The 19627-nt window shown below is 49.4% G+C and overlaps 3 protein-coding genes across 3 annotated transcripts; 1 reads left to right on the forward strand and 2 right to left on the reverse strand.

Annotated features, from left to right (window-relative positions):
• Positions 1 to 1011, forward strand: APOA2 (apolipoprotein A2). Its single transcript, XM_004390167.2, has 3 exons — positions 1 to 52; positions 332 to 464; positions 845 to 1011. The coding sequence occupies exons 1-3, from the start codon at positions 1 to 3 to the stop codon at positions 960 to 962; spliced, it is 303 nt and encodes a 100-aa protein (XP_004390224.1). The 3' UTR covers positions 963 to 1011.
• Positions 1012 to 3878: 2867 nt separating this feature from the next.
• Positions 3879 to 7437, reverse strand: FCER1G (Fc epsilon receptor Ig). The gene is made up of 5 exons (XM_004390210.2): positions 7298 to 7437; positions 5219 to 5310; positions 4865 to 4897; positions 4420 to 4440; positions 3879 to 4258 (listed from the first exon to the last, which is right to left on the reverse strand). Exons 1-5 carry the CDS (start codon positions 7344 to 7346, stop codon positions 4196 to 4198), a joined length of 258 nt encoding a protein of 85 aa, XP_004390267.1. The 5' UTR covers positions 7347 to 7437; the 3' UTR covers positions 3879 to 4195.
• A 560-nt stretch (positions 7438 to 7997) lies between these two features.
• Positions 7998 to 17464, reverse strand: NDUFS2 (NADH:ubiquinone oxidoreductase core subunit S2). The gene is made up of 14 exons (XM_004390168.2): positions 17138 to 17464; positions 16217 to 16323; positions 13363 to 13553; positions 11596 to 11716; positions 11250 to 11362; positions 10907 to 10981; positions 10640 to 10717; positions 10444 to 10529; positions 10047 to 10166; positions 9458 to 9587; positions 9080 to 9175; positions 8820 to 8903; positions 8622 to 8679; positions 7998 to 8256 (listed from the first exon to the last, which is right to left on the reverse strand). Exons 1-14 carry the CDS (start codon positions 17230 to 17232, stop codon positions 8219 to 8221), a joined length of 1392 nt encoding a protein of 463 aa, XP_004390225.1. The 5' UTR covers positions 17233 to 17464; the 3' UTR covers positions 7998 to 8218.
• Between the last annotated feature and the right edge of the window lie 2163 nt (positions 17465 to 19627).

Raw genomic sequence — 19627 nt, forward strand, 5'->3', positions numbered from 1 at the left:
ATGAAGCTGCTTGCAATGACTGTGCTGCTCCTCACCATCTGCAGCCTTGAAGGTGGGTATGATATGGAGAGGGGGGCCCACGGAGGAGACAGTGCTGATGGTCCTAGTTACCCATCTATCCACGCTACTATGCCCAGGTCTGGCAACTCCAGGCTCAAAGGGAAGATTATTCCCTCTCTAAAGCCCAGAAAGCCCATCCAGAGACCTAGAGCTAGACATCTGTTTGGGGAAAGGGCTGAGAGCTAGGACTGGGTATTGGCAGAGGGTGTGGCAGGAGGCCAGGACTCAGTTGCTGTGGACCCAACTGAGAACAATGTGTGTGTGTATACAGGGGCCTTGGTTCGGAGACAGGCGGAGGAGCCAACTCTGCAGAGCCTGTTTTCTCAGTACCTCCAGACCGTGAGCGAGTATGGCAAGGACCTGGTAGAGAAGACCAAGGCTTCAGATCTTCAGGCCCAGGCCAAGTGAGTCCCAGGGAAAGGGTTCAGGGGCCACAGAGAGAAAGAGGGGAAGATGGGAGGTCCCAGGGAGGACTGAGCTCAGAAGTGGGGGTTGGGAAAGATTAGGCATAAATAGGAGAGAAAATGCCTTTCATGACCCCCAGATCCTACTAGCCTTGTGGACAGATAGGGGCAGCAGGAATGGGGACTTGAACTTCTATCTCTAGCATCTATTCCTCTGCCCTTTGGAAGGTTTTCTTCTCCTCCTGGGGGCTTTGCCATGCCAGGATGGACCAGTCACTAGGGTTTGGGGACCTGGGTCAGTCTGCACTGACCTCCCACCAACAAGGCCCCTCCTGTACCTAGGGTCCCTCACACTAACCTCTAGTCCCTCACATATCCAGGGCTTACTTTGAGAAGACACAGGAGCAGCTGACACCCCTGGTCAAGAAGGCAGGAACAGATCTGCTTAACTTCTTCAACAAATTCATGGATCTCAAAACACAGCCTGCTGCCAAGTGAGGTGTCCAGACCTTTGTCTTTCATCCTCATCTGGCCCCTAAAACACTCACCAGCCAGGCCTAGAGCCCCTCACTCTACTCACCCGTTTTCTACAATAAATACTGAAGAATCAAGCTGTGAGCCTGGTGTGTTTTAGGGATGGGGGGAGGTAGGAGAAGTGGGGGAGGAGTAGGAGGAAGGACCAAGAGAAATCTGATTCTGATTCTAAAAGAAGAGGGACTCTGGTGTGGGGGTGGTAGAGAGAGGGTTAAAGAGACAGATGGTAGAAATGACAGAGTGAGGATGCCTGTGATCCTTCATTCTTTTCCAAACCCAAGAAGTCTCCCTACAGGCCTGGGAATGGCTTCTGTCAGGGAGCACTAAAGAGCTTCGCGCTGAATGTGGAACCATGAAAGAAATGAAGGGGTCATAAACTGAATCCCTAGACTCCTAAGGGTCACAGGAAATGACAGCATCCCTCAGAATTTCCTCTTCTTCTTTTTATGAAGAGACAACTTCCAAGAAATGAACCCACAGATGTCACCCAAGATCCTCCCTTCCCTTCTGAGCCAGAGGAACACTGCACTCCCCCCCACCCCCACAGTGAAAGAAAAGACCAGGGTTTACCCCTCTCCCAAAATGTACCCTCATTCCTCCATTTAAAACCTCTCAGCTAGACCCCCTGTCTGATGAAGACCCATTCCAAACCCCTCCCCCACTATTATCTAGGTGTTTTTCCATAGAACTGGCCTAGAACTAGTAGCCATCAGTGGTCATTTAGAGGCCTGACACGTACCCAACTTGGTAGATACATGGGACTAGAGAAACTCTCAGAGCTCAATTAAATCCAAATGGAATGGAAACCAGACTGGATTGATGTGGGGAGGGTCACAATCTCAAAATGTGGGGCAAGGGAAAATGAAGCATTTCCCAGTTGAGGTTTGTTCCCACTTTACCTTTAAAACAGTTGCTTCCCTACAACTAGATGGTTCCCAGCTAACACCACTGACTGCTGTGACTGGGATCACAACAGACGGTCCTGGACAGAGCTGGAGAAAAATATGGAACAAAATTATAACTCACAAAAAAAGACCAGACTTACTGGCCTGACAGAGACTGGAGAAACCCCAATAGTATGGCCCCCGGACACCCTTTTAGCTTAGTAATGAAGTCACTCCCGAGGTTCATCGTTCAGCCAAAGATTCGACAGCTCCATAAAACAAAACGAGACTAATGGGGCACAGCAGTCCAGGGACAAGGACTAGAAGGCAGGAAGGGATAGGAAAGCTGGTAATAGGGAAGCCAAGGTTGAGAAGGGACAGTGTTGACATGTGGGGTTCTAAACCATCGTCATAAAACAATATGTATACTAACTGTTTAATGAGAAACTATTTGTTCTGTAAACCTTCATCTAAAGCACAATAAAAATAAGTAAATAAATAAGGAAGGAAAAAAAAAAAAAACCAGTGGCTTCCCTACTTTGGCTCATTTCTCATATCTCATCTGAAATCACTTTTCCCCCATGCACTGGAGATGGCTCCAATTAACCTCCCTATACTGATCAACCTCCTCAATCTGGTTTTCCAGGCTCTCATCACTTGTGATTACTTCCCTCTTCTTCTCTTTCCTAATATCTATATATTTTTTTCTCATCTGGCAAAATATCTGGGGACAAAGAGGTATCAGTCTGAATCCCAGCTCTGTCACTTACAAGGTAACCTTGGGCAGCTTAATTAACTTCATAGAGCCTGAATATCCTCACAGGGTTAGTGGGATGATCAAACAGTACAATGAGCCGGGAAACAAATTGCAAGTGTAAGTCACTAGGCAGTACAAAGTATAGGCCAGCACTGGGGCTTGGCAGGGGTAAGCTTGGAGACGCTAGACCCATTCTGACAGGGCTGCTGGGTCAGAGGCAGGACTGGCAGCATCTGATGGGGTTCAGATACTTCCAGGGCATCTTGCCTCCTAGCAGAGCTGGAAACAGGACAGGAACTGACCAGAGGGATTCCTTGACAACCTGCCCAGGTGCTCAAGGGAATTGACCTCCCATCTGTATCGGACTTGTTCCCCTTTGCCTCACCCAGCCCTATCTCTGTCTGACCCTCTAAGGCCCCTCATGCCCCAGAGTCTGCTGAAAAAAATCACTGTTCCCATAAAAGCTTCCATTAGGAACTTCAGACAGCCCTAGTCCCACCATCTCTCCTGTGCGTTTGGTTTTTCATCTGTGCTAATTCCCCTACGCATGTACGTTGTGAGCTGTCCTCATACTGCTCCCTGAAACCCAGACTAATATGGTTTGGTGACTACTTGGGGAATGCAGCCAGACTCCCCCACAACCCAACCTTGGTTTAATTGCCAGACACAGAAGGCCAAGCTGGGGTGCATAAATCATTTCTTAGGTTATCTAATGTCTTCAAAAACAAACCTGGGTGGTGCAAATAATTAACACACTCAGGTGCTAACCAAAAGGTTGGAGGTCCAAGTCCACCCAGAGGCTCCTTGAAAGAAAGGCCTGTCGATCTACTTCCGAAAAATCAGCCATTGAAAATCCAATAGAGCACAGCTCTACTCTGACACACGTGGGGTCGCCATGAGTCAGAATCAACTGGTTTTTAATATCTCCAAACATGCCTAGACTCTCAACACGTTACTCCCTGTGCCAGCTCCATCCCAGGTCACCAGGTCAAGAGTCTTGCCCCTCACCCAGCCACAGTCAACATTCATCCCTCATTCAAACAAAATAGCCCAGAAGTCCATTAACCCGTGAGCTCTGTGAGGTCAGGAACCGAGTCTGCTGTACTTCAGGTTAAAACAGCAAATTTTTTGTGAAATATATTTTACCACAATAAAAACCAACCAACCAACAAACAAACCTGTATCTTCAGTGTCCAGCCTAGTGCTTGGTAGAGGCTAAATAAATATATGGTAAATGAATGAATGAATAGAATCCAGACTGTGCTGGCTTTATTGGAGGAACTCTCATGACATTGCTCCGTAAAAGAGGATGGGGAGGAAGAGAAGATTAGGGCAAGGGGGCTAGACTAGGATGTTAATGAATAGCATTTGAACATAAGTCTTTGACAGGCAGGAGGTTCCATTGGTGAATATTAATGAGGGGCAAGTGTCATTACAGGAGTGGAGTCAGGTGGCATTCACTGCAAGGGAGGGGAGCATATGTGGATGCCAACCACATATGATGGGAGGAGGACTAGGGCAGAAGAAGAATGTCACCAAGGGTATCCATTTTAAAGCTACTGTTGTGGTTTCTCGTGCTTCAGGGTCGCATACGTCTCCTGGTTCCGGGTGCTCAGGCCCTGGAGGTGGGGGTCAGAAGATGATCAGAAGTTTGAGCCCATCCTAGAGCCCCACCCATCCCCACAGACTCCACCCCTTCCAAAGGTCACTCAAAATTCCACCCTTTTCTGCTGACTTGCTGAAACTGGGGGTGGTGGTGGTGGGAGGCAGATTCACTCACCGTGTAAATGGCATCTGACTTCTGTGGAGGCAAAGGGGACAAGGCATTAGAGACTCACACCTCCTTCAGGGCCCTCCAGCACCTTCAACCCCACCCAGGGAGGTATCTGGCCAGAGGTGGCTAGCCCCCTTGAGCTAGAGGGCACACACACAGATGCCCTGACACATGAATGAATACATATTTGCCTATATGGCTACAAACACACACAGACACACAACATAGAACTCTCTCCGATACTTATTGTCATCCTACCCTTGATTCTTCCCTGTGGCTCCGCTAGGAGGTAGAGTGGGGTAGGGTGAGGTGGGGTAGGGTGAGGTGGGAGGGGGCCACCTGACATGTATGCCCTCTAGGAGGTCCAGAGGCCTCAGACCCCGAGGCTAGAGTCCCAAAAGGGCTGAAAGTCTGAAAAACAATTGACATCCAGGGGTGGGAGAATCCATACCTCATAGCTGGCTACTGCCTTTCGCATCTGGATCTGGAGTAGGGGAGAGGTAATCAGTAAAGGGGAAGTGAGTGACCCATCCTCCTTCCCTCCAAACTTCATGGGAAACCAAAAAAAACAAACCCTCTGCTGAGTCGATTTGGACTCACAGTGCCCCTATAGGACAGGATAGGACTGCCCCATAGGGTTTCCAAGGAGCAGCTAGTGGATTTAAACTGCCTACCTTTTGGTTAGCAGCCTATCTGTTAACCACTGCACCATGGGGGAACTCTTTTATTTCTGCTACTGGAATCCATACCGCCACCATCCTCCCACTTCTCCTTCCAGCCCTCACCCCAGTCTGGCCAGCCTTACCTTGAGTCGACAGTAGAGCAGAGTGAGAACGATGCCGTACAAAAATAGGATCGCGTCCAGGACATAGCAGAGCTGAGGCTCTCCCAGGGCCTCTGAGGGGATAGAGGATGCCCATGGGGTCAGGGGCATCAGGGAGGATCTGGTGCTCGGAGGAGAGAAGGGAAAGGGCTCTGGGAGGGAGGACAGGGTCTGGAGGGGAGTCCTCCGAGGGAAGAAACTGCCTTCCCCCTTGGACTCCTATTCTCTTGCCCCCCCACCCCCCACCCCCCATCAGCCCCCTTCTCCCCACTTCAGCGCAGTCTCAGAAGTGTGAAGGGTTCTGCTGTGACGGAACTTATATGCACTAAGAGTTGAGGACTTCCCCCTTAGCTCTCAATCCTCACTTTTTAGTACTGTGGGTTCCTCACACACCATTGAGCACTTCACCCCCCTCAAGGGACCCATCTGCGCTCACTGGGCTGAGACCCAAAACCTCAGCCCAGAGGGGTAGAGTGTGAGGGAGGCGGTGACATATTGCAGCACTGAAACCACCGGAGTGTCTCTGCTAAGTCCTGTGACCTGTGGCTGAGGGCTGGACAGGAAGGATGTGCACTGGGGAAGGGAGAGAGGGCAATTTACCCTGTTATTGGTGGTCATCTTGTAGCCTGAGCTGCAACGCTTTGTGCCTTCCCACAAGACACTTAAATATGTAAAAACAAGAGGTCTGCTCTCCTAGGTCTTAGAGATACCAGAGGCTTGGGACAAGGCTGGGGGAGTGTCTTAACGCAGCTCAAGGAAATGACCACAAGCTCTGTGGATTCCATCTCCCGCTACTCTGCTCTGTCACTCACTTACTCACTCTGGGCCTCTGAGAGGGGAATTTTCGTGTAATTAAAAAAATGAAATAGGCTCTGGACTCCAGAGGTTGCTCCAGGCCCCTAGCAGAAGGGCAGTTGCGCATGTAATTGATATCAGTGGAGGACTTTTTAGTCTACGACACTCTTTTCACACGATAGTGCATAAATCTCGAAACTACCCTGAGGAAAACATCGTCATCGCCATTTTATGGGTGACGAAACCAAGGCCCGGAAAAGTTAAGTAACTCATCCAGGGTGACAGAATTAAGTGGCAGAGCTGGAACTCAAATCCAGGTTTTCTGGCTCCAAAGCGTGTGCTTTTTCCATTATGCCTCATTGCCCTCGCTCCCTCCTCATCCCATTGCAGCAAACTAGTAGCCAACTTAATCTTTCTGCCTTCCTAGCTTGGCTGGTGGAGCTCCTCCTCGTCACGCTCTTTCAATTTCCCCAGTTTGCCTGAAGTTTGCGAACTCTCTCCTCTGCAGGACCCAGCTGCCACCATCCCCATCAAAACACAAAGACGCACACACGCACACACACTTTCAGTATAGACTACCCAGATAGCAAGAAGTGAGAGTTCTTAAATAGAGTGACCGGAGCCTTAAGGCCACTGGGACTTTCCCCTTTCTGCCCGTTTCTCATCTGATATCAAGGTTTCTAAAGGTCATTTTGTGCTGCCCACTGTCATGTCAGCATACTGACAGAATGGTGTTACGAACACCCACAGAAGCAACAACCATGGCAGGTTTTTCTTGACCATCCTTGCCTCACTCCCAAGCACAAGGACAGGACCCTACCTTCTTAAAGGCATCTCTTTACTATTTAACCAGCTAGCGATCAGCTCCCAATGGACAGGACCGAAAGTATCCTATGTGAAGACGCTGATTGCGGGAAATGGAGCATTGCCCCCACCAGATCTTATGTCACACAACCACCCACCTCCCTGGCCAAACTGAAGCCTCAGGAGTACATCGATCCTTAAGAGAGAAAAGTAAGACTGGAATGGGGTAGGAAGAAGACAAGAAGAGCTATGACAAAGATGGACAAGAAAGGAGGGAATTATGAGACTCTAGTGCCCCGGGTGCAGCTGGACAGGACCAGCCTCTGGGTCTCTGTATCCACCTCAGCCCTGTGCCTGTCTACCCACTAGCAGTCTTCCGTTCTGTCTGCCTCAGCCCTTGAACACATGCCCTGGACTCCCACCCTGGAGCCCAGCTCCCTGTCCCTCACTAAACCTTCTCACCTGCTTGTCCAACCAAAAGGAGTAAGAGCAAGACCACTGCTGAAATCATCCTGGGCAGCGGGCTGGGGGCCGAGCTGCGGATCGGACGCTCTGACAGCAGTGCGCAGCTGTACGTGCTCAGCGAGCAGTTCCCTGACCACAGAGTTCCCCCCTTCCTGCCACGCCTTCCCCCATGCTTTGGCCCCTTCCCCTTCCTGCAGTAAGAGACCGGGCGGCTCCGGAAGGGCCAACTAGGGGAGCTGGGAGATCCGGTCGTTTAAGCCTCAGACCTTCATTGATCAAGGGTCTTAATCTGTGGAAAGAAGTGACTCTCGTGCTTGTGAAAGACTGTCTACATCTGCCATATTTCACTCCACCCCTGTTCAGAGATGTATCTGTGATAAATTGCCCCTCAGGATTGCCTAAGACCCTACTATAGACCTTTTCCTCCCACCCAGAACTTTTATCTCATCTTGATTTACATACTTTACCAATTTGTGTAGACAACAAGAGGATCTGGACAGAGGAAGGCTAAGAAGAAAAGAGGAAATGGGAGATGGAGAAGTAGAAGGCATACAAGTCAGAGAAGGGGGTTGGGATAAGCAGGAAAAATTGGTAAGAAGTAAGTCTAATAGAGAAATGGAGGGTTAACAGACACTCTTAAACTTCCCATCAAAGTGAAAGATAATTAAGATTCTGAGAAAGATATACCAGAAGTTTGGGCATAGGGGCCGCAAAGCGGCTAATTTATTATCACTTTTTCCTTTTCTAGTACACACACAGAAAGCCTGACAGCTAAGTGTACACGTACGTGTACACACACACACACACACACACATACACACACACACAAACACACACCCATTTCCAATGATGACAAACGTCGCTGAGGAAGCTGATAGGAAGCTGATAGGTGGGGGAGATCAAATGTTGTTCCCCTGCTCACCGATCCACTTCTCCAAATACAATATCTTGGGTACCTAGGAGGTCAGGGGTTGGAGAAAAAGTGGCATTACCAAGGATTCAGAACCCATGCCTGTGCCTAGGAGGACTTGAGCCCATACCCATACCAAAACCAAAACCAAACCCATTGCCGTCGAGTCGATTCTGACTCATAGAGACCCTACAGGACAGAGGAGAACTGCCCTATATGGTTTCCAATGAGCGCCTAGTGGATTCGAACTGCTGACCTCTTGGTTAGCAGCTGTAGCTCTTAACCGCTACGCCACCAGGGTTTCCCCCATGCCCACAGTGTATGCCAAACAGGGAGGGCTTGCTTCTGTCCCCAACGGAAGTCCCCAACCCCCTCGTCCAGGACACCTCTCCTGAACAATGGGCCTTGTACCTAAGATGGCAACGACGTCCGCCAACATGTGTCCCTTAGACATCTTGTCCAAACCAGCCTGGGGAGATTGAGATAGCAACAGTGTTAAGCAAGACTTGCAGGGTAGGGGAAGGAAGGAGAGCTCATAAAAATCTAACCAAGGTCAACGAATTACTGGATCCATTCACTGGAGGTAGAATCATTGGGATTGCTTCTTACCAAGTGGGCAAAACCAGGAGCCTTGATTTTGCATCGGTAAGGGCGGCTGCTGCCATCAGATACCAGGTATACGCCGAACTCGCCCTGTCCGAGGAAGAAGATTGGCTGCCTCCATTAACAGGAAGAACACTTTTCTCTGCCAACAAAATCTCTCTGTCCACCCTCATGTCCTCTCTCACTGACAAAGAATCATTTATTGGAACACCTATTCCCAGTCGCCCACTCCACATACTATCTTTTCCCTCTCCCTCTCTCCTCACCTTAGGAGCCTCAATGGCAGTGTATGTGGTGCCTGGAGGAACTTGGTAGCCCTCAGTATACAGCTTAAAGTGATGAATCAGTGATTCCATAGATGTCTGGAGAGGAGGAAAAGGGAGCATCAATAAGTCAGATACAGACTCTATCTCCTGGGCCTTTCCCCAGCACAGAAAATATTATCTAGGGAGACTAAAAACCCACACGTAAGTCAGTGAGCAGAAAAGATAGCGAATAAGGGAGGAGAGCTAGTAGAGGTTAAGAATCTTACAGAGTTGGTTCTTTGAAAAAGGAAAACTGAACAGCTGGGCCTAATCCAAGGCTATGCCTCTCTGGCTGTTGGCCTCCTTCCAAGACCCACTTTCCCTCTCTCCGCAACCAACCTTCATCTCTGCCCGCTTAGGAGGGGACACTTTGGCATCATCAACCTTGATCTCCCCGGGAGGCATCTTATTTAAACACTGTAAGATGATTCGAAGGGACTGACGCATCTCCTCCACCCGACACAGGTACCTGAAGTAGGTGAGACAGACACAGAACAAGAGAAGGTCAGAGGATCAGATATCAAAGGGCAGGGAAGGGTGCCCTTTGGCCAACCCGAAAAAGAGTTAGGTAAACTTTTCTCATTCTCTTCTCCTCAGTACAGCATCTCTGCTTGGCTTGGCCACCCAGGTAAGTCTTCTGATTCCACTATTGAGTCCTTCCCCAAATCCTCTCATTTTCTCAGACCATGCCCTGCGGTATTTCCCTCTTTAAATACCCTCTTAAACAAAAAAAAAAACATAGGGATAATGTAAGAGCAAAATAAAGATGTCACATATGTGAAGGTGCTTTGAAAAGCAACCCAGTTTAATATATATAAGCAACTCCCATAGATATTGGGAGGTAGAGCAGAGAAGAAAGTGGGCAAAGAGAAAAGTGAGGCAGGGAAAACTAGCTGGACAGTGAGCTGGAAAACCATTTGGGCCTTACCTATCATAGCAGTCCCCTCGAGAGCCAATAGGAACATCAAACTCCACCTGGTCATAAACATCATAGGGCTGAGTCTTCCGCAGGTCCCACTGGATACCTGAGCCCCGGAGCATCACCCCACTGTCGAGAGCATAATGGGAGAAAGGGCCACATTCCACAAACCAAGAAAGGAGATACACTCTCCTCTTCAGTCCCCCCTTTTCCCTCTCCCACATGCAGAGTGTGGGATAAAAATGAAGAGCATGACCAGGAGGGTGCCACATATACCTGAAGCCAAAATATTAGGCTGGAACTCCCCAACCCTTCCCCTCAACTATAGTCCCAACCCTAAAGAGGGGGGTCAGAACTAGACATCCTGGACGACAGGACTCCAGGAGAGGGGTCTCATTCCTCACACCTGAAACCATAGTTGAGTGCATCCTCTAATGTTACGACCCCAATATCGACTGTCCGATTTTTCCAGATCCTATTGTTGGTCAGCATCTGTTGGTGAAGAAAAGTGGTGTGTTAATACTCTTCATATCAGGATACTTCCATATTTCTTTACAAGTGGGGACAAAAAAACAGATTTTTCCCAGTGACTCCTATCTTACCTCCTCCACCTCATCAATCCGAAGAGAGAAGTTCTTAGAAAACTCATAGATGTCATCCATAAGCCCAAGAGGCAGGTCCTAGAAGCCAAATGGACGGTGACTATAAGTACAGCAGAGATTCAACCAAACAGAGCCAGCTGAGTCTCCTCTCTCAGAGCTAGCGGGAACAACCAGCCTTTGAGATTCCACCAACCAGTGCTGCCCTCAAGTGGCCACAGAAAACACAGGCATGGACTGAAAGTTCAGGGAGGCTGGGAGGCTGCTCACCTGGTGCACTCCGCCTGGCCGGATGTAAGCAGCATGCATTCGCGCTCCAGACACTCGCTCGTAGAACTCAAACATCTTGATAGGACACACTGGGAATTAGTGACAAGGTCCCAGGCCCCTAAGTCCAACAACACTGTGGTCTACTCCCCCATCCCCTACCTTGCCATGGACAGGCAACCCCTCCTGATACAGAGTTCCTAAGAATATAACCCGAGTTATACTCTATACCTTCTCCCCACAAATGTCCTTCCCATGTTCTCTCTCTTTTAACCTGTGTCTCCTTCATATCGTCTCTACTTCCTGTACTTCCTTTCCCATTCCTATCCCTTACTCTCTCTCATACCTTCTCTCTTTCTTCAAACATCCAGAAGAAAGGAGTCATGGCCCCAATGTCCAGGGCATGTGTGGTCACAGCCATGATGTGATTCAAAATGCGTGTGATTTCCCCAAAGAGCACTGAGGAGAAGGGAAAGCAAAAGTGAACAAAAGGGTATAGGAGCTGACAGGGAAGTTCTTAGAAAACCCACAGACATCAGCCATGATACCAAGGGGTTGGTTCTAGTAGGCAAATGGAGGGTGACTGTGAGTTCAGCAGAGATTCTAGTATACTTGAGTTCAACGCTCCTAAGATGGGGTGAGCACTGCGCTGTGCTCACAATGGGCCGCAGGAAGAAGGGGAGGGGACATACCTCGGATCCACTGTGCCCGCGGTGGAGGCTGGATGTTGAGCAACTTCTCCACAGCCAGTGAATAGGCCTGTTCGTTACACATCATGGACACATAGTCTAGCCGGTCAAAGTATGGAAGGGCCTGGGAAGAGGGAGGGATCTCGGTGACATCTAACAGACTCAGGAGGCCCCGGTCTGGCTGCCGGAAGCCTTGCTCTCAGTGGGCATCAGGGGTTGGTGCTGTATAAGCCTTGCCAACTTCAGAAGCCGTAGCAAGACAAGACGAAACATCCCCCAAACCAGCAGTATTATGCAAGTCAATGTTTCATAACCAGCTCCCCAAAGGAGGAGGAAAACTCCCGATATTTGTCATGTTTGCCAATTCCCATGGTGAAAATACTCCCACCATGGCCAGTTTTAAGCTACCAACATTACATAACTGAATGCTGGGAAGAGATGTGCAGTAGCACACCGTTATGTAGTATTTCCACCATACAGATAAATACCTCAAGAGCACAGCACAGTAAAATGCAGTACAATTTAAAAGTGACGACTTTCAAGTACTTCGTACCCTTGTTTTTAATATAATGTATTAAATTATGAGTTTAGGTAATTTAAATTTGAGTAACGGCTATGTTTAACAACCCACTCACAAAATTCCCACAAACGTAACAATCGGCTCTCACAAGGCACTATGAGCTGGCTCTAGGACACCAGTGCCAATAATCCTCTGACCCAGATGACTCCTCTGCCAAAGAACAGGACCTCAGACTTCCAAGTCTCCTTCTTTTCTCTTACGTCTCTTAAAATTGAGCTATCGCAGGACAAAGGGAAAGGGAATCGGTCTTAGGAATCTTGGGGAGTAAGGGATTTAGGGAACACAGAGCACTGGGAAGGATGGTGTTTGTTTCTGGAAGGAGTGATTGGGAATGACGGGTTATTCCCCAAAATACCAAAAAAAAAAAATCCTAGCTCTCTGCTAAACCAGCTTCGGCTTCCAGGAAGGAGGTGGAGCTAAGATACTCCTCTTTGGGACAGCCTGTTCTTGTCCTGATGTCATTCTGACGTGGGCTAATGCTACAGGGCGTAACTCTGTGGACTCTGGGACCGGGGACCATCATTGCCTGGGCTCTGTAGGGGAATCACATTCTAGTCACTGTGACAAAATCCTAGTCTAGTGACTAAATCCTAACCTCACGATCCTCTGTATCAGGACTGACTTCTTCACAAAAGAAAGAAAAAATTTCAGATTCTTAACCCAGATCCAACTCCTTCAAGTCTGACCCACACCATTTGGGTCACCCAGTTCTCCTAAAATTGGCAAACTCAGTCATGAACCCCTTCCCAGTCACTCTGACTCATTAAGTGCTTCGAAAACAAACTTAGACAGTAAGAAGACACAAGAATCAGCTGTTAATCCTACAGCGCTGACGTCTCTCTCCTCCTTCCCTTTCTCCGGGGACTCCAGATCTGACGCACTAGTACAAGAGCAGAGAAACTAAGGCAGTAAAGTAAGGATAAAGTGATCAGCCAAACGTCAGCCAGAGAAAAGCTGGGAGTGTAGCCCCAGCTCCAAAGCAATACCGTGGGATAAACCAAATCCAGATGACTCAGCATCCCCTGCCACCCCTTCTCTAGCATCCTCCCAATAAAGACTGCCCCAGTGACCTCAACAGGCTGCTCCCCTCAACATCCCCGTCCCCTGGGGTTCTGGGAACAGCAACCCGGCAAAGTCTCAGGATAAAGCATGCCAGGATCCTGTCACCAGGCCCCAGTTTGCCTCCACACCTGCAGATAGGTCTTGTATTCAATGAGCTTCTCAGTGCCTCGGTGCAGCAGCCCGATGTGAGGGTCACATTTCCGAACCATCTCCCCACTCAATTCCATCACTAGGCGCAGGACTCCATGGGCTGCTGGGTGCTGAGGCCCAAAGTTCAGGGTCACGTTCGACACCATTGTGTCCTTTGGAGGGTCCACATCTGAGAAGTGGGAAATAGTTCGGAGCTAAATAGTAATTCTCTTGGAAATCCCCCAAGAGACAGTAAGGAGTTAGCATCTCCCTACAGATCTTCCATTTAACGATTCAATATCTTGTTAATTCTATTTTCACAATCTCCAAAATAATAAGCTCATTAGATGGGCAAAAGGGAAGGGAGACCTAAGCTCTCTCATGGGAGGGATGGTAAACCTCACTCTTTCCATGTCTCTCAGAATACGTTTTTAATAACAGCAATACAGAACACTTATACAGCCCTTACTACGTGCCAAGCACTTTACTGATTTTAATTAACCCTCATAACAATCATGAGTAGTTAAAAAAAAACAACCAAACCTGTTGCCATCAAGTCGATTCCAGCTCATAGCAACCCTATATGATAGAGTAGAACTGTTCCATAGGGTTTCCAAGGCTGAAATCTTTACAGAAACAGGCTGCCACATCTCTCTCCCGCGGAGCAACCGGTGGGTTCGAACCGCCAACTTTTCGGTTAGCAGTCGAATGCTTAACCACTGTGCCACCAGGGCTCCTTATATGAGTAGTAGGTACTATTATTTTCCCGCTTTATTGGAGATTCTGAGGTCAGACAGGCTAAATGACTTGCCCAGGATCACAGAGCTAGTGAGTATACTTAATGCTTACTACTAGTAAATGATAGTTTCTACCCTCAAGAAGCTTCCAGTTTAATTGGGGAAATAAGTACTTGTGAAAAACTAGTAACCCAGGCCAAATTTATAAGCTACCAAGTAAGTGGCTTGCAAACCCTGGTGGCGTAGTGGTTAAGAACTATAGCTGCTAACCAAAAGGTCGGCAGTTCGATTCCACTAGGCCCTCCTTGGAAACCATATGGGGGGCAGTTCTACTCTGAGTGGGAATCAGCTCAACACCAACAGGTTTGTTTGTATGTTTTTTTAAGTAAGTGGCTTAGCCATTAAGTATTTAAAGGAAGGAATGAATATTGTGAGGATTCATGGAGGTTGGAGCTGCGCTGGTTCTTAGGTACAGGGAATGATTCAGATAGGATGCAGGAAGAAAAGGCATTCCAAGCTGTGGAATCAACACACACCGTATCTTAGAAACAAGGAAGTAAATATCTGTGGAACTCCCATCAGGCCAGATCAAGGGGCAGAAGGCTGGTGTTGGGAGACAGGAGGAAGTAGTGGTTAAATTATCTATATCATTAATTACTGTTAATATTTATGAAGAACTTACCACGTGCCAGGTACTATGCTAAGTGGTTTACGTTTCACCTCATTTAATCCTGACGACGATGCAGTGAAGTAGGTACTCATTCACTGGTAAATGTATTTCAAATGAGATTTGAAACCAGAACCTATCTTCTCCACCAAAATTCTTCACCAGGGGTTTTAGAGTCCGACAGGTCTGAGTTCAAAACCGCCTGTGTGTCCTTGAGCAAGCTTTAATCTCCTTGCACCACACTGTCGTTGTTAGCTGCTGTCTAGCAGATTCTGACTCACGGCAATGCCGTATGTGCAGAGTAGAACTAGCTACCACCTAGTAGATTCTGACTCATGGTGACCCCATGTGTGCAGAGTAGAACTGCTCCAAAGGATTTTCAAGGCTGTGACCCTACGGAAGCAGATCACCAGGCCTGTCTTCCGAGGTGTCTCTAGGAGAGTTCAAACTGCCAACCTTTTGAATAGCAGTCGAGCACTTAACTGTTTGAGCCACCGAGGGACTCCTCCTTGCACCCTAATTTTCCCCAAATTAGAATAAGACTAGTACCACTTTCACTGGGTGTAGTAAGGATGAAGTGAAATAACGCATCCAACGACACTCAGCACACAGTGGTAAGCACTAAGCTACCATTACTGTTAAGCTATTGAAAGGTAACTAGAAATGTCTTTGACCGTTTCTGAGCATGAGAATGAATGACAGGATAAAACGCCATTTGGGGAAGATGAAGGCAATGATACTGTATAGGACAGCTGGACAGGGGACAGATCAGTGTCAGGAACCCAGTGAAGAGGCTCCTAAAATAATTAAGGTCTAATACAAGATGAATCTGAACTAGACGACAGCCATGTGAATTGAAGGGAGAGACGACCAGATGTGAAACTGTATGAAAGACTCGACATGGATGGCTTGATCACTTATTGGACAATGGACACAGAGGATAAAAGAGAGAAAAGACCCAAGGATGACTAAAAAGTTTCAGTCCTGCAGGATTAGGAGAAGGACAGTGCTAATGAAAATCAAAATAAAAAAGTCAAAAGAGCTAGTTTTGATAAAGGAAAAAATGGTTTGTATTTAGGCAGGTTTCATTCGGGCAGCAGTGGGAGACCACTGTGTCCAGAGAGGGAGTTGAAAGCGTGGTACCGAACTTCTGGGGGAAAAAATGAAGCTGAAGATTCAAATTTGGTAGGGGTTTACAGGTATTGGCTGGAACTTATCCTTTCTTTTCTGCTTGGAATGCCCTTCCTTTCCTTCTCTACCTGGCAAACACCAATTATTATTAACACTACTGTATTTGCTGATTTGGATGGTGAAAGAAACAAAAGATGGGGGCTAAAACTTGCCTAAAACACAGAGCAGCAACCTAAAATGACAAGAGCCCAAAGACACTTAAAAATCTGCTTAGGGCAGGGATGGGTGTGGGTTGGGACGGCAGCTCTACGCACTCACCATTCCAAGGTGGAGGCTTCCAGTGGGCTGTTTCCTTGGTGGGGTACATGATGGCTCCCCCAAACTGCTCTGCCCATTCCACATCTGGCTGCCACTGCCGAGCACCTCTGGGGAGTTAAAGACAGATCCTAGACAAACAGCCTAAAAGATACTTTGTTTCTCTGTTCCCATTGACTCTCCAGTGGGCCCATGGAAGGATGTCTTGGATCCTTCAATGCCCCAAGTCACTGACACACAGTAATGTAACCCTACTGGTAAACAAGCTGGAACGCTAGGGGTTCCGTTTCTACTAACAACTTATTTCTGGAATCGCTTCACCCATCAGCCCTGTGCATGCAAGGTCGGGGATCCTAGCTCTTTCATATTCATATTCCCAACCTGGAGAACATGAATGCTAGAAAGTGCTTATTCCAGGTCAACCAAAGACTAAGAAGCAGGAGCACGTAAGCATTCTGGCTCCTTGGCTGAGCATTAGGTTGCTCAGGCATGACCCAGTGAGGTGCATTGGGGCCAACCAGGGATCCTAGTTTGCGTTGCTCCTTTTACTCCTTTATGCGCCCTTTCCTCTTCTCCCACAGCATCCCAGTCTGTAAGGAGACTTTTCACCAGGAGCACCCTGCCCCTCGTGATGGGGGTTGGGAGGGACAGCAGGGCATAAGGACGGGACACTACCACTAATGTTGACGGGCAGGGTCTCCTATCCCACTGATCTCACCCCTGGCAAAACAAGCTCAAGACCCTCTTCCCTCTCTCAGCCAGAGTGGGCGCCACTGCATCCTGGATTCCGAGTCTTGAGGCTTGGGCGCGAAGTCACAGATCTGGGTCATTCTTTCCTGGGGGGTCACAGGGCCTATGGAGTGTCCCAGACTAGAGAAACCCTAGCCTTGGGGAAACCGCGACGAGCGCCGTCCTCGGTCTCACCTGCTGGGCTGAATCGGCAGTCGAACCCTAGCCCCGGGAAGAAGCACCTGGGCCGCGATGCCCCGGAGGCTGCAGAGAGCCCTCAGCGCCGCCATCTTATTCCCGCTGCAGACAGCGGGAAGGAGAACCGGGCGGAAGTGGCTTCTGCGAGCCTCCTTGTAGGCTTCTCGCCTATTGGCACAATGGAGCCGCCCTTTTGAAAGCTGGCGGTGTCGCCGACCGCGAATCTGACAACATCCGGGTTCTGTGTCTGCTTCACTTTCGCTTAAATAGCTGTGACTGCCGTCATCTTTACTAAGGACAGTTCTTCCCGTCGCTACTGGCTGGCTTGTCAAGGCGTGAGCCAGCGAAACTTGCCACTCCTGCCAGGGGCAACAACCCGCTTAGGGCTCTTCTTGCCGAGCCCGCCTGCGAGTACCTTAGAAGCCGTCCTTCGCCGCGTCCCGGGCGCACACTCGCTCCGGGGTTCCTTCCCTGCTCCCTTCTGCCTTGACTGGCTCTTTGCTTTAGTTATGCTCTCCAGCAGCGCCTGAGCCCTGCCCATCTGGGGTTGTTGCTAGCTGTCTTGGAGTCCGCCCGACTTATGGCGACCACATGTGCTCCATAGAAGTTTTCTTGGCTGCAATCTTTACGGAAGCGGTTCGCCAGGCTTTTCTTTGCTGGCATCGCTGAATAGGTTCAACTCGTCATCCTTTAGGTTAGCAAGCCTAGCCCCTGCCCTTCGGGGTTAACCCCAGGCTTTCACAATTACCTCTCCACCCTTGAATCCAAGAGGTTCCAATCCGGGAAAGCCACACCCTTTGAACTTCCAGATGTCCTGAATCAGGTTAGGGAAAGGGGGCCCAAGTGGGGCTAGGTAGGTCTGAGCGCTCCCGCCAAACCAAAACAGAATAAGAATAGAGCACCAAGGCCAACTGCCTGCAGGGCTGTTGGGGAGCCACCTCTCCCCAGAAAGAGGGGAGGTCCCCTATGGGTGACCCTGTTATCTGTCAGGCTCCCTGAGCCTACAGAATCACAGACCCAGGAAGCACCCTTAGAGATGCCTCACACCCACCTTCCAGCCTGGGTCAGTGTCTTCCCTCACCTCTTTCTGACCCTGCCTCCGTCCTGGGCAATGGCCAACAGCACAGAAATGTGGTAGCACCAGGCATCTGATCCCAGTTTTGTATGGAAGAGACAAAGAGCTTTCCAGCCTTGGAGGCCAGTTCCTTTTCTCTCCCTCTGCCCTCCAAGCTCAGCTCCAGCTGGGCCACCCGTTGAGTTTTTACATCTCTTCCCACCCTGATCCTGGAAAGAGGCCTTCCCTAGATCTCCCCCAGACAGGGTTCCTGGGACACAGCCCACCAGCAGCGCAGAAGGGTGGGACAGACAGACCAGGGGAGTGGCGGAAACGGAATTATTAGCTGCAAAGAAAGAGGGGAAAGCCAGACTTCTTGCCTGGGAATGGGAACCAGACCAAAGGGTGGGGCCAGAACCCTGGCTGCGGGAACTGACCAGAACCTGGGGTAGACGGGGCAGCCCCCACAGAGCCAGGGTGGAGATTCAGCCCCCTTAGCCCCCTTATTCCCCACCTTTCCCATGGGCTTTCTCTCCCTCTGTGCTTGGGACATAGTAAATGTGATGGGGGTGGGGGTGGAGGGTTGAGGGATTGCATTTTTTTTGCCCTAGTCCAGCCCGGGAGAAGTCAGGACAGATTCTGGGCTGCTTAGCCCTGGGGACAGCTTGAGCTGGGACTGGGGTGAGGGCTCCTGGGGGCTTCCTGAGACACTGCATCTTTTGTGCCTTCTCCCTGCTGCTAATACCCACACATACACTGCTGCTGTGACTCTAAGGCCCTTTGTTTCTCACTGCTTAGTCACTTAGTCACCCCCTTTGTCCTCATCTCAGATGGGGTGGGAAGGGGCCATAAGAGCCCTCTGGGGATAGCTCCTCTTGCCCCTGCCTCTGCTTGTCTCCCATCTCGTGTCTAACTCCTCCAGCCCCAGCGCCCTCAACTCAGGACCAGGGTCAGGGTGTTTGGTGGGTCTCAGGGCCAGGGGGTGGAGGGTGGCACAAGAAGTGATGGGCACCAGGGCAGGTGTTAGTGACCTGAGCAGGAAGGGAGGGGAGAGGAAGTATTAGGCGGATATGAGGTGGGGGACAGGAGGTGACAAGGCAGAGAGTGAATAGGTGGATGGGGGCAGGGGGAGCTGGTCCACCTCTGGGAAGGGAAGAGATTGCTGACTGCACTCTCCTTCCTGGGGATTTCCTGGGGAAATGAGTGGCTATAGGGTGGGGTGAGCAGAAACTGCCCCTACTTCTGAACCCTTTACTGACTCACTTTGAGGGTCCACTGTAAGATCACTTTTCTGAGTTTCCTCAGCCCAGAACCAAGGGAATCATTTTGCTTCCTTTCCCTAACACTACCTCTTCGACTTCCCTACCACAGGCATTGGGTTTCCATTTCTCCCAGTACTCTAACTTCCCTATATGTACAATAATGCTGCCTCC

Source organism: Trichechus manatus, unplaced genomic scaffold (assembly GCF_000243295.1).
Source record: "Trichechus manatus latirostris isolate Lorelei unplaced genomic scaffold, TriManLat1.0 scaffold00288, whole genome shotgun sequence".
Lineage (NCBI taxonomy): Eukaryota > Metazoa > Chordata > Mammalia > Sirenia > Trichechidae > Trichechus > Trichechus manatus.

Coding starts and splice junctions, on each gene's coding strand:
- APOA2 (XM_004390167.2), top strand. CDS start 1: ATGAAGCTGCTTGCAATGACTGTGCTGCTCCTCACCATCTGCAGCCTT. Junction 53..331: donor CACCATCTGCAGCCTTGAAG/GTGGGTATGATA, acceptor GTGTGTATACAG/GGGCCTTGGTTCGGAGACAG. Junction 465..844: donor GATCTTCAGGCCCAGGCCAA/GTGAGTCCCAGG, acceptor TCACATATCCAG/GGCTTACTTTGAGAAGACAC.
- FCER1G (XM_004390210.2), bottom strand. CDS start 7,346: ATGATTTCAGCAGTGGTCTTGCTCTTACTCCTTTTGGTTGGACAAGCA. Junction 5,311..7,297: donor CCTTTTGGTTGGACAAGCAG/GTGAGAAGGTTT, acceptor CTATCCCCTCAG/AGGCCCTGGGAGAGCCTCAG. Junction 4,441..4,864: donor AGGCAGTAGCCAGCTATGAG/GTATGGATTCTC, acceptor TTGCCTCCACAG/AAGTCAGATGCCATTTACAC.
- NDUFS2 (XM_004390168.2), bottom strand. CDS start 17,232: ATGGCGGCGCTGAGGGCTCTCTGCAGCCTCCGGGGCATCGCGGCCCAG. Junction 11,717..13,362: donor AATACAAGACCTATCTGCAG/GTGTGGAGGCAA, acceptor CCCTCTTCCCAG/GCCCTTCCATACTTTGACCG. Junction 9,588..10,046: donor CGAGGGGACTGCTATGATAG/GTAAGGCCCAAA, acceptor CACCTACTTCAG/GTACCTGTGTCGGGTGGAGG.